Genomic DNA, 13,822 nt, shown 5'->3' with positions numbered 1-13,822 from the left:
GTTGTTGAAAGTTAAGTGACTGATCAAAAATCATACCAAGGTTACGGATGTGGGTGGATGCTGAAACAGTGGATTTATCAATAGTGAGTGAGAAGTCCGGGCAGGTGGAAGTGAGGGATTTTGGGCCTATGATGAGAATTTCGGATTTATTACAATTGAGTTTGAGAAAGTTTGTTTGCATCCAGGAGTTTATTCCAGTGAGGCAGTTTGTGAGGGTGGTGTGGGAAGTAGCGGTGATGGATGTGGTTGAAATGTAAAGCTGGATGTCGTCGGCATAACAGTGGAAATGGAGGCCGTGGCGGCATATGATGTGACCAAGGGGGGAGCATGTAGATGATGAAGAGGAGGGGACCAAGCACTGAACCCTGGGGGACACCATGAGATAATCACACTATGCATTCAGCTGTGTGTCAGGAACACAGCAGCACCTCCCAAAGTGACTGAAAATCCACTTACTCCACACTTCCTCAAATGTGTCTTTCTGAAGCTTCAAAGAAAAGGTCCAATATATATTTTTAATTATTATTCTGAGGAAGAATTCAGAATTCTGACTTTAATCTCCACAGTTTGTCTCTGGCGTTGCTCATGTTCGTGAAAGTTAATAACCATCGTCAAGGGGTTTTGACCAATCAGCATCAAGCATCTTACACAGCCGGAGCATCAGTAAGACAGTCGGGTAGTAAAGCTACATTAAGAATGCGCTGCACAATAATTGAAATGCGTTATGTAAGGAGAGCTGCCTTTTTAAAGTGAGACAGAGAGAACAGTCGAGGACAGCAGGATTCCCCCTCCCAGCGTCTCTCAGCGCCTCGCGTTCCTCCAATTAAACTTCCGTCTAACATTTAAGTGGCATTTTCTTAAAGATGTGGAGCGTTGTAATGAGGGGTCACACACTGAGACTTTAATCCCCGTTCACATCTCCCAGAGGGGAGTCCACATTTACTCCCAACAGCTGTTTAATGAACTTTAGTGACTCAGTGAGTTATCAGGCTGGATTACAGGGATTCACATTCAGAGCTGGAGTTCTGTTCGTCTGCCAATCAGATCACATCCTGATAAATCACTCAGTACCTTCACTCTCCCTTTCCTTTTCTACATGTTTTAAAATCAATCAATCAATGATAATGAAACACAAAGTGCTGATAGAATAAATTAAAAATTAAAAAAATAAGATGACCCCAAACCCACCAAAAAATCCATATGTAAGGTTTAGAACATGATTTATGCAATAATAATAATAATAATAATAATAATAATAATAATACAAAAAATATAACAGAAAAGAGAAAAATAATAATAATTGAAAATGTATAAAAATGAATGAAAAAAATAATAACGCTAATAATAATATAATGATAATAATACAAAGTAAATAAATAATAATAACAATAAAAATAAAATAATATAATAAAAAGGATATAACAATAACACAAATATTTTTTAATAATAACAATAAACTAGATGATAAAAAAAAACTAATAATGATAAAAAAATAATAACGCTAATCATTTTAAATATAATAATAATAGACTAAAAAAGTTACTGGACAAACTGAGGAAACGCTGTCATGACATTCTTTTTTTTTATTTTTTTATTTTTTTATTTAATATATGCAACAGACACAAAAGTGCTAGACATCAAACAGAACACAAAAGAAAAACAAACCATAGAACTTGAGAGCAACAACCAAACAAAGCCATCAAGTATAGAACAAAGTACAAAAAAAACAAAACAAAGAGACTAGAAGAAAAACAAAACAAACAAACAAACAAACAAACAAACAAACAAAAAACGGTTAGAAAAGAAGAGTTGGACTATAGGTGACGATCACAAAACAAAACACACAGAGAAAAAAAAAAAAAAACAGAACAAGCAAGACAAGAGAGTAGACTGTTATGGAGGGGATTGTCAAGAAAGAGAAAAGAGAAAAAACAAAATAGAAAGAGAAGATAAAGACTAGAAGAGAAAAAATGTTTGCTTTTGAGAAGGACAAGAGAGGTTTTAGAGGGGGGATTATGAATGTGTGTGTGCAGTTATATGGGTGTTGATGTTTATGTGCATGTTGTAGTTTGATGGGTATGTACAGGGTATTTATAAGTGGACTCTAGAAAGCTTGTAGTGTGCCACTGCAGATGATGAGAGGGCTGTCATGACATTCTAATGAGAAAACATTGGAGGTAAAATAAGATGCTAACTCACCTAAATAAAAAAAATTAATGAAATAATAAAACACTAAAATATTAAACAACTAAAAGAAACTAAGAGGCTACACTAAAAGTAAAAAAACAGCAAAGAAAAACAAAATAAAATGTTAAAATGCAGAGGTAATCTGCAAAAATCATAAAATGATAAGATCTCATTTATAACTAAATTAATAATTGAATAATCCACAATAATTTTAAATGAAAAATAAAAATTCACGTAAAAAAATAATATATGTGTGTATAATAATTTAAAATAAGACAGTATGAATTTAATAAAGTGACTAAAATTTGAACTATACATCTCACAGCCTCATAAAAGAGTTTAAAAAACAATAAAATCTTAAATTCAATTCTAAAATATACACTTCTTCTAATTTTTAAATTATATGAAAAACAAAGTTATAGAGCTTTGATCATAATAGTAATAGTTTTTCTAACATATATATCTAGAAACTGGGAAAAGGTGTGCTAGCTGCCAGAAATGTTAAAATCAAAGTATCAATTAATAAATGATATTGATCTGATCCTGAGTTAAAAGAAGTCAGAGCTGTAAGAAAACAACAACACATGAAGGAAAGTCAGAAGGTAACTTTATTCATTTGCAGTTTCATCAATCCCTTCTTCACACCGTAACAAAATGCTCAAGTGAAATGTGAAAAGACAAAAGGAATCACAGTCTGCTGCTACAGTTTGTGCAAATTAAATAAGATGCTTTTTAAAAAGTGACAGTTTGTGTGAATTTAAAAAATGTGAGACTTGAATACAAAGTGAGAACAGGTCAGGTGAGTTCAGGCCAGCGATGGATCCACCTGGAACGACAAACAGTGAACACGTCAAGGTCCGGAAAGATAAGAACGGATCATTGAGACATTCACAGATAAGAGTACGAACTCTGTCAGAGATAAAGACTCATGTGTAAGGAGAAGAGGTCTCTCTGTGTTGTTGTTTACTTTATTTTTAGACGTCTCAGAGGGCGTCACACACGAATGTCAACCCGACTTCACAGCCCTGCAAGTGCACCACTGACAGCAGAAGATTATGACACGCGAGGACACTGAACACGGCGTCATGTTTGACGAGTCCCCAGTGAGAATTGTTTGCATTGCTTACAGCTCAATTAGGAACTTGAGAAACTCAGCGAGAATCGCCCCTGCAGGCGAGTTTGGGGAAATCACAGTGATTTCTTTGCACATTACATCCCCTTCATCTGTTTCTGATAAGTCTCAGTTTCACTGTAAATAGTGAGTCTTATAAACAGTGGCGGTTCTAGACCAATTTTACGGGGGGGGGGGGATGGGGGGGCAGGCTGGGGCCAAGGGTGTTGTCAGAGGGACACATTGAACCCTGAGAAGAGAGACTGAGAGGGGCGAGGACCGGCTGAGAACAAACTGGCAACACATCAGTGCATCCCTTTATACTAGACATATATACTACTGTGTAATAAACATCAGTGCATCCCTACATACTAGACATATATACTACTGTGCATCCCTTTATACTAGACATATATACTACTGTGTAATAAACATCAGTGCATCCCTTTATACTAGACATATATACTACTGTGTAATAAACATCAGTGCATCCCTATATACTAGACATATATACTACTGTGCATCCCTTTATACTAGACATATATACTACTGTGTACTAAACATCAGTGCATCCCTTTATACTAGACATATATACTACTGTGTACTTAACATCAGTGCATCCCTATATACTAGACATATATACTACTGTGCATCCCTTTATACTAGACATATATACTACTGTGTACTTAACATCAGTGCATCCCTATATAGACATATATACTACTGTGCATCCCTTTATACTAGACATATATACTACTGTGTACTTAACATCAGTGCATCCCTACATACTAGACATATATACTACTGTGCATCCCTTTATACTAGACATATATACTACTGTGTACTTAACATCAGTGCATCCCTACATACTAGACATATATACTACTGTGCATCCCTTTATACTAGACATATATACTACTGTGTACTAAACATCAGTGCATCCCTACATACTAGACATATATACTACTGTGTAATAAACATCAGTGCATCCCTACATACTAGACATATATACTACTGTGTACTTAACATCAGTGCATCCCTTTATACTAGACATATATACTACTGTGCACTTAACATCAGTGCATCCCTACATACTAGACATATATACTACTGTGTACTTAACATCAGTGCATCCCTACATACTAGACATATATACTACTGTGTAATAAACATCAGTGCATCCCTTTATACTAGACATATATACTACTGTGTACTTAACATCAGTGCATCCCTACATACTAGACATATATACTACTGTGCATCCCTTTATACTAGACATATATACTACTGTGTACTAGATCAACATGCAGACTGACAGCAGCTGATTGGCTGTTTACACTCAACATGAGTCCCTTAGCGCTCTAAGGGACTGGAACCAAGTACCACACGCATGTGTTCCGCCTGTAACATCGGCGCGATACCGAAGCTTTTTTTATTGTATAATATTTGTTTGGTGTGGAGGGGGGGCCTCAGGGGGGTCCAGGTTAAGTTTTACAGGGGCACTGGCCCCTGTTGGCCCCTACCCAGAACCGCCACTGCATATAGAGGCTTCACTTTGGCTTCCTTCAGTGGGTTGAACCGTTAATCTGTTTGTTTGTTGAATGGAGGTCAGTTTGATACATTAGAGATGTCATGATCCAGATCTGAACTCTCCGGTCGGAGCCGATCTGGACGTTTTTTAATTGATCGGTGATCGGCATTTAAGCCGATTATCTCATCCGATCATTTACGTCCGCCGTCTCTGAACACAGTTTGCAGCTGAAGGCTAACGCACGGGTGTGATTGAGCATTCTGAGTTCACTGAACTGTGTATACATAATCAGAAAATAATAGATGAGACATTGATGTGGAACCAAGTGGTAACCTCCGGTCTAAAAAATATGAGGCCAATGCGTAAGTGCTAAAAACTGCAGTTCATCGAGTGTCCACTAGAGGCTGGCTCCAGAAGTACCGGAAACCACATACACACCAGTTCAAAGAAGCCGATCTTTACAGCAGAAATAAACATGTTTACAGCCTGGTACAAAACAGCCTGTTGGCTAGGAGGCTCAAAGCCCGCCTCTTTACGTCACAATCGCTTGACAGCAGCAATATGGCCGCCGCCGATGATTGGCCTCAAAACAGCGCTTCAGAAACAGAGCCTTAGACAAAAATTCACCCCCCCGTTCAGTGTGTGCCAATCCAGAAATGAGCTATCCAGACTCCACTCGTCTTTTGTACCAGGCTGTAAACATGTTTATTTCTGCTGTAAAGATCGTCTTCTTTGAATGGGTGTGTATGTGGTTTCCTGTGTTTCTGCAGCCAGCCTCTAGTGGACGCGCGAGGAACTGCAGTTTATATCACGTCCACATGGGCTTCATATTTTGAGACCGGAGGTTGCTGCTTGGTTTATATACTAAGGGAACATTATAGCTGTTAGCAAGGAGGCTAAACTCCACCTCATAACCCTTAGCTAGGACGTCCGAAAATTAGCTTGAGTCAGCATTTTCAAAATGGCGACCGCCGACGATCAGCTTCAGAAACAAATGGATGACGTGACAAACACAGAACTGCTCTATCAACAACTTTGGAGAAAGGTTTGAGTTAAAAGGAACAATTCTACATCATGTGGATACGTCATATTCTCAACATTGTTGGGCCAAGAAATCTTGCAAAACCTCAAACCTCCAAAGATCCCTGTAGAACCCAAACTCCTCTTCCTGACCCCCACACATGGATACTCCATTTCTGCATTGGTGTTCTCAGTATTGTGGAGTAGCAGTGTAGTTCTTTGGGGTTGACCCTCAGTCCGAATACGCTTCTGAGGGGGGGTAGCTGAATGGGTGTGTATGTGGTTTCTGGTACTTCTGGAGCCAGCCTCAAGCAGATCCTTGATGAACTGCAGTTTTTAGCACTTCTGCATTGGCTTCATATTTATAGAACGGAGGTTGCCGCTTGGTCCCATCCAAATCCTTCACAGGGAGGCGTTAAATCGAGGACAGAACCTCTCTCTCTCTGTTTTTCAGTAGAGCGTGTGACCGTCAGTAGATCCTTTGTGCCAAATTTGAAGATACTGCCTGTGATATCTGCGTCACAAGAATTTGGTGGACCTCATGGCCAGACAAAAGAAGGACTTAAAATACTGACTTCAGGTTAAATATGATGTATGTGGTTTCCGGTACTTCTGGAGCCAGCCTCAAGCGGATTCTCAATGAACTGCAGTTTATAACACTTCCACATTGGACTCATATTTTTAGACCGGAGGTTGCTGCTTGGCAGGCATGTGATGTTCTTTGTCAGTGTTTCATTACAAAGTTATACCTGCATGTAAAAAATAGATAATCCATCATATTTAACCTGAAGTCAGTATTTTAAGTCCTTCTTTTGTCTGGCCATGAGGTCCACCAAATTCTTGTGATGCAGATATCACAGGCAGTATCTTCAAATTTGGCACAAAGGATCTACTGACGGTCACACACTCCACTGAAAAACAGAGAGAGAGAGGTTCTGTCCTCGTTTTAACGCCTCCCTGTGAAGGATTTGGATGGGACCAAGCGGCAACCTCCGTTCTATAAATATGAAGCCAATGCAGAAGTGCTAAAAACTGCAGTTCATCAAGGATCCGCTTGAGGCTGGTTCCAGAAGTACCGGAAACCACATACACACCAATTTTAAAAAGCTGATCTTTACAACAGAAATAAACATGTTTACAGTCTGGTTCAAAAGACGAGTGGAGTCTGGATAGCTCATTTCTGGATCGGCACACACTGTACGGGGGGTTAATTTATTCATAACCTGGCAATTTCAAAGATATTGAGATAACGAGTCTTCCAATTAGAGACACAGCTGACTTGATTGACAGGCGGGAACACTGTAGCTGTTGGCGAGGAGGCTCAAAGCCCCGCCTCTTTACTCTCCAAACAGCGCTTCAGAAACAGACGGGTGACGTCACGGATACTACGTCCATATTTTATACAGTCTACCCTACAGGCTCTGCGCTCTTATTTGAAGTCTGTAAATAGAGATTAACTCTCGGGCACTTGTGAGTAACTGCGAGTGCTAAAAGGTCTGTAAACCTCATGGAAATGTGAACACTACTTTGTTTTCCCAAAACCTCTTTAAGCCATCAGTCTTATCAACCAGCAGTGAGAAAGTCAAACTATTTATAACCCGACGGAGAGCCGAGGAATTCTCAGAGTGACAGAGGCTGTCGTCTGATGACAGCAGGCGTTCACACTCGGGGGGGGGGGTCTGATGGCTTTTGGAGGCTCAATTATTTATGCACAACAAAGTTCCTTCAGACCTCAGACAGACTCGCAGGGCGCCTTACCCTTTTTAAGGACATGATGCTGCTCCCCCGGATGGCGGCCATCAGGTCGTCACGGCCCGACCTCTGCAGCTGTGGCAGGCGCGACGGCTCGTCTCGTCTCTTCTGGACCGACGGCTTCAAGGAGTTCTTCAGGTCTTTGAGAATATCCGCGCTCTCCTTTTCGTTTGCGCCGTTCTTAAGCTTCTTTGATTTGGGTTTCTTCTGGTGCGACTGAGTCTTCGTGACGTTGGAGCCTTCGTGCTGTTTGACCATTTCAGCGATCTTTCTCGTGGGCGGGTCTGAGGGTGGAGGGTTCCTGTTCTCATGCTCGACCTTCTTAAAGGACTGCGAAGGCTTCTTCGGGGGTTTGTTTTCTGCAGATGAACCGGGACCTTGCTCTGACGCCTCGGGAGGACTTTGGTCCTTCTTCTGCTGGAGCCTTTTCTGTCGCTGTTGGTCCTGGTTGCGCGTCAGGATGCTGGTCACCGTCATCCTCGGGCCCGGGAGGTCAAACTGGTACCCGAGCTTGAGCAGAGTGGTGTTCTCCCTCAGCAGCTGCACCATCTCCATCTCCACCTTCCCGCCACAGATGTGCCTCTGGTTGTGGAAGCGAAGCTCCACCAGAGTCCTGTTGCGCTGAAGCGCCGCCAGCAGAGCCAGGATGCCCTGACCGGACACGAAGTTGGACTCAATGTTCAGGTTTTTGATGCTGCGGTTCGCCGTGAGCATCTTGGAGACCGCGAAGGCGACGCGGTCGTCTGCGTGGGTGTTGGCGAGGCTGAAGACGTGGACGTGGGTGTTTACGCACAGGGCTTCTGCAAAACGCAGCAAGGTCTCTTGGGAAATATCTTCGATGTTGTTGAGGTTGACTTCGCTCACTGCGGGATCGTCGCTCAGGATCTGCTCTAGAGTTTTATCAATGATGGTCGGGTTCCCGCTCGGTCTGTCAGGGTCTTCCTTCAGGTTTTGGTTTGTGGTTTCAGTCCTGTTTGAGTCACCCCTCCAGGCTTTCGGCGCAGCATTCTTTGGAGGACACTTACTCCTGATCTGAGCCTCCTTCTTACACACGTCAGTCTTTTCGTTCTCCTTCACGTCGTTTTTACCACCAACGCCCGGCGCCTTCTTCCCCTTCTGTGACGTCTTCTTCCTGTCACCGTCAAGCGTCCGGCTCTTCATGCTGGTGGAAACCGGCGCCCGCTCCTCCATGATGTTATCCGGGCGTCCCTCCTGCACACGATAACAGGAGAGAGAATTAGGTCGAACCCTGACATTCTCCAGCCTTTGACTTTTAATTAATAACCCTCTCCCTCAGGAGCAGACCATCATTAAAGCTGGCATTTCTCACAGACGTTATTTTTAGAAGCTTTTCCAGCAGTCACATGTTGAAGGGCGCCGGCTACATGTGACATTTTCAACATCATGGAGGAGTTCTTATAAAAAGGAGTTCAAGTTTTGGTCATTTCCACAAAATAATGTTGATTCAAAACACTTCATGTCTCACGTTTATTTATTGTGTCTTCTAAGTTTCAAACCCTGAATCCTACATATCCCTCAGCATGACCCTGAAGGCATCACCAATTCATCATGATTGAATTTTTCCCTCCTGTTTTCACCCACTTAATCAGAGCAACCCTGATGGGTTACCCGATCTTCATGTGAAACATTGCCAAAGTGTTTCTTAAACCCCAAACTGAACCTGATCTCTCTCCTTGATTATTCCGAACAAGCTTCCAAGGCGTCGATCTAAATTATGATTCACTTCCACAAGGAGGGACCGTTTAGACTTGTCACTCAAACGAATACCGAACAAGTTGTCTGAGTGTATTTTTACTCCTGAATTATCAAGGAATCTGTGGAAACATCCAGCTCTGACTTATTTATGGATGAACGTGAAAACAGAACCTTGAACTGGATTTCTTTGGTTGTCTTTTGAGCGTCTGTAACGTGACGCAGTTTTTCTCTGAACACATTAAAGGTGACATATCACGCTTTTTTCATCAACATATATTGGTCTAAGAGGTCCCCAAAACATGTCTTTTGAGTTTATTGCTCAAAAAAAACACTTTTTAACTTTTTAATGGTTCTCTACCTGAAATCTGTGTCCCTGTCTACAAACCCCCTGAAAAGTCAAAGACTCCATTCTGCCCCTGTTCTGATTTCTCCACCTTTCTGTAAATGTGTGCTGAAACCAGCCGTTTCAGTTTTCAGTGTTTTTCATACGTCACAACGCCATCCGGTCTGTAACAGGAAGTCAGAGCTCGGAGCTTGTTCAGCCCATAGACTGTATAAAATACAACTCAACCCCTCCTCCGTTTTTCATTCCCTGCACACATGTGTGCTAACAAGGAGCTTAGGAGGGAGGCATGCTAGTTGTAGGCTGTCTTAATAAACACAAAGGTTGCTTTGACTCCCCACGTCTGCAGATTTGAAGATCTAGTGGATGACTTTGAGTTTGCATGGAAAAGTGCTAGCGCTAGTTAGCATAGCCACATAGCTACATGTTCGTAGCTGTAGCTGTAGCTGCGTACCAAGACACACGTCTACATACTGATAAATAAAACAACAAGAAACACTAAATCTGTGACCAATGGTTCAGAAAGGTCCTGCTGCAGGCGCCTCTCCGTCAGGATCAGATTCTGGATCAGATTCAGAGGGTTGAAGTAACGCGGGTCTGTGAGCAGCCGTGTATATTCAGCCAACATGTAAACATTAGATCAACGTGCTGGACGGCCGAGGCCACACCCACTTCCTGAGGGGGCGTGGTCAGAGAGAAAACAGACTGTTCTGAGGAGGACTGAAGAAGAGGGCTTTTCAGGCAGACCAAAATCTGATTTCAAAGTGTTTTTTTGAGCATAAACTTTAAAGACATGTTTTGGGGACCTCTTAGACCAATATATGTTGATGAAAACAGCGTGATATGTCACCTTTAAGGGTCCACCAAATTCTTGTGATGCAGATATCACAGTATCTTCAAATTTGGCACACAGGATCTACTGAGGGTCACACACTCTACTGAAAAACAGAGAGAGGGGGGTTCTGTCCTCGTTTTAACGCCTCCCAGTGAAGGATTTGGATGGGACCAAGCGGCAACCTCTGTTTTAAAAATATGAGTCCAATGCGGAAGTGCTAAAAACTGCAGTTCATCGAGGATCCACTAGAGGCTGGCTCCGGAAGTACAGGAAACCACATACACACCAAATCAAAGAAGCCGATCTTTACAGCAGAAATAAACATGTTTACAGCCTGGTTCAAAAAGACGAGTGGAGTGTGGATAGATCATTTCTCTGTACGGGGGCTGAATTTTTTCATAACGTGGCAATTTCAAAGATATTGAGATTACAAGTCTTCCAATGAGAGGCACAGCTGACTTGATTGACAGGCGGGAACACTGTAGCTGTTTGCTAGGAGGCTCAAAGCCCCGCCTCTTTACGTCACGCTCGCTCGACAGCAGTTATGTTGAGTTCAACATTTCCAATATGGCTGCCGCCGCCGATAGGTGACATCACAGATACTACATCCATTATTTATACAGTCGATGGATGGGACCCCTTCCATTTGATAATAACCCCTTTTGTTATTTTGGATTCTGTCCACGTCCAAAAACAAGGCAAGTATATTATTATAGCACATTTTGGCAACAAGGCAAGCCAAAGTGCTTTTAAATACAGACATGTGCTTACAATAGATGGAATGCAACTTCATGCCAGTTGTTCAAATTGGGAAAGGACGTTCAAGCAGCATCCATGAGCTTAAAGTCAGCTGCAGAAAAGGTTCATTTTAAGGAAATGGAACCCATAAACGAAGTGGAACAAACACGGGTGTTCTCAGAGGATCGTGTGATTTGGTCATCTTTATCTATCTTAAAGGCACTATGAGGAGTTTTTAACTGGCTGAGAAACAGACTGATACTGATGCCTCTTTATGACCCTGATACCTTCTCTGTTGTCATGTTTAATGCCTGACACTGATCTGAGGGGGTAGGTGTCAGAACAGATGATTGACATCTTGCTTTAGAAACACCCTTTTTTGGCTGTTTTCATTGCAAATAATCACATTGTGCGATAAATCTAAATGTCAAAAGACAACAGGATGAGGTTATTGTCTGAAGACACTTATTTTGCATGTACAGGACAAGAGATAAGAGGTTGCACTTTGTCCACAAGAGGGAACCAGAAGCGATACAAGCTAAAAGTTCCTTACAGCAGCTTTAATCTAGAACATTGGAGTGTCCTTAAAGTCACAGAAGTTTTTAATGAATAATAAATCAAGTTTAGTAACTCAGTGTTGCCTCTTACCTGTCCCAGATTGGACTGCATCCTGTCATCCTTCACCAGGTTCTTGTTCTCGTCCTCCCAGTACTTCAGCAGAGAGTCCCTGTCAAAGGTCCCTGTGGGTGTTTTGGCAGTGTGGTCTTTCTGCCTCAGGCCGATCGGGATGTTATCATCCAGCACGGCCAGCTCCCTCTCCAGCTCCTGGAGCTCCTCGATGGAAAGAGTGGCCAACAGCTCGTCTTCATCCACGTCCTCGTTTCTCTTCATCTCCCTGCGGTACCCCAAGGTACTCATGGTTCTGGGCTTGTCTTTGGACTCTGAGCTTCTTTCTTCAGAGCTTCTTCTTCTTCTACTTAAGCTGCTCTGGCGTTCCTGCTTGACTCTCCTTCTGCTCACTGACTCATCCTCTGTAAGATTCTTTGAGATCAGGGATGGACTACTGGTGACAGATGAGAGAGTCCTTGTTCATCTAGTGCTGCCAGAGGAGACTGGAAGGGGGGGAAAGGGTTGGGCCACCGCGCCTCTAATGGCCCCGTCTTTTTTTAGGGTGTTGGATGGGGGCCATGGAGATAGACTTACCTCGGGAATGTGAGCCCTCTGAGTGGCCTGCGCTGAGAGCTTATCAGCGGCTCGTGCCTCTAAAGAAATAGAGTGCCGTGGGGAAACATCAGGGATGAGCTCTGCGGCGTTATGTAATGTGTCAGGACGTAGACACACACTGTAGATGTCGTGTTGTCAGGGAAACACTTGTTTTCCCTGAGGATTGTGGGATTAGGGACAGTACAGCTCTGGCTGGCACTGAGGGTGAGTTATTGGTGACTGGTGATGTTGTTTACTTCAGAACAGGAGAACTAAAAGTCCGAGCAGATTGAAAACAAGATTCTTTGAACCCAACACTCTTCATCTTTGCTGGGACTGAATGGATTTGATCCCAAATATATGAAACACAAGACAAAGAGCGATCAAACAGTCGCCTTGAGAACTTCATATATGTATTCTATAAAACAAGTCCTAATGAATCAACACATGAAGAAGTACTTTCAACAAAACCAAAAGCAGAAACCAAAAATTCAGAGAACAGCAGGAGAACCAAGCGGTAGAACTAAGCAGAAACAAGATGCAGACAACTGACATCAAATAAGGCAAGGCAGCTTTATTTGTATAGCGCATTTCATACACGAGGGCAACTCAATGTGCTTTACATTAAAACATTAAAAGCATTGGTGACATTCAGACAGGCATACAATAACACATAAAACAGAAAAGAAAAGGAAAATTAGAAATATATTAAAAATTACATTAAAATTTTAATTTAAAGTGAGTTAAAATAATCTAAGATAGGAAGGCAGTGGCAAATAAAAAAGTCTTAGTCTTGGATTTAAAAGAGGTGAGAGTTGGAGCAGACCTGCAGCTTTCAGGGAGTGTGTTCCAGATATGTGGAGCATAATGACTAAACGCTGCTTCACCATGTTTCCTTCTGACTCTAGGGACTGAAAGCAGACCAGTACCTGATGACCTCAGAGGTCCAGGTGGTTCATAAAGTAGCAGCAGATCAGCCTAAACCATTCAGGTCTTTATAAACCATCAGCAGGATTTTAAAGTCTATTCTCTGACAGACAGGAAGCCAGTGTAGAGATCTAAGAACTGGAGTAATGTGGTCTACTTTTTTGGTCCTTGTTAGGACTCGAGCAGCAGCATTCTGTATGAGCTGCAGCCGTCTGATGGACTCTTTAGGGAGTCCTGTAAAGACCCCGTTACAGTAGTCTAGTCTGCTAAAGATAAATGCATGGAGGAGTTTTTCTGCATCCTGCTGAGACATGAGTCCTTTAATCCTTGATATATTCTGAAGGTGATAATAGGCTGACTTTGTAATTGTCTTAATGTGGCTGCTGAAATTAAGGTCTGAGTCTAAGACTACACCAAGGTTTCTGGCTTGGTTTGAACTTTTCATCATTGCAGATTGGA

The 13,822-nt window shown here is 42.2% G+C and overlaps 1 protein-coding gene across 1 annotated transcript; it reads right to left on the bottom strand.

Moving 5' to 3' along the window:
• Positions 1-2,776: 2,776 nt before the first annotated feature.
• lmod2a (leiomodin 2 (cardiac) a) lies at positions 2,777-12,493 on the bottom strand. Its single transcript, XM_034684894.1, has 3 exons — positions 11,882-12,493; positions 7,608-8,813; positions 2,777-3,013 (listed from the first exon to the last, which is right to left on the bottom strand). Exons 1-3 carry the CDS (start codon positions 12,149-12,151, stop codon positions 2,993-2,995), a joined length of 1,497 nt encoding a protein of 498 aa, XP_034540785.1. The 5' UTR covers positions 12,152-12,493; the 3' UTR covers positions 2,777-2,992.
• Positions 12,494-13,822: the final 1,329 nt, after the last annotated feature.

This window comes from Notolabrus celidotus, chromosome 6, assembly GCF_009762535.1.
Source record: "Notolabrus celidotus isolate fNotCel1 chromosome 6, fNotCel1.pri, whole genome shotgun sequence".
Classification (NCBI taxonomy): Eukaryota; Metazoa; Chordata; class Actinopteri; order Labriformes; family Labridae; genus Notolabrus; species Notolabrus celidotus.
The sequence above is the reverse complement of the archived record's forward strand: the minus strand, read 5'-3'. Positions and strand labels throughout refer to the sequence as shown.

Excerpts from the sequence above, each read along its gene's own strand:
- lmod2a (XM_034684894.1), bottom strand. The coding sequence starts at position 12,151 with ATGAGTACCTTGGGGTACCGCAGGGAGATGAAGAGAAACGAGGACGTG. Across the intron at positions 8,814-11,881 it reads TGCAGTCCAATCTGGGACAG|GAGGGACGCCCGGATAACAT; the intron begins GTAAGAGGCAAC and ends TATCGTGTGCAG. Across the intron at positions 3,014-7,607 it reads GCATCATGTCCTTAAAAAGG|GTGGATCCATCGCTGGCCTG; the intron begins GTAAGGCGCCCT and ends TTGTCGTTCCAG.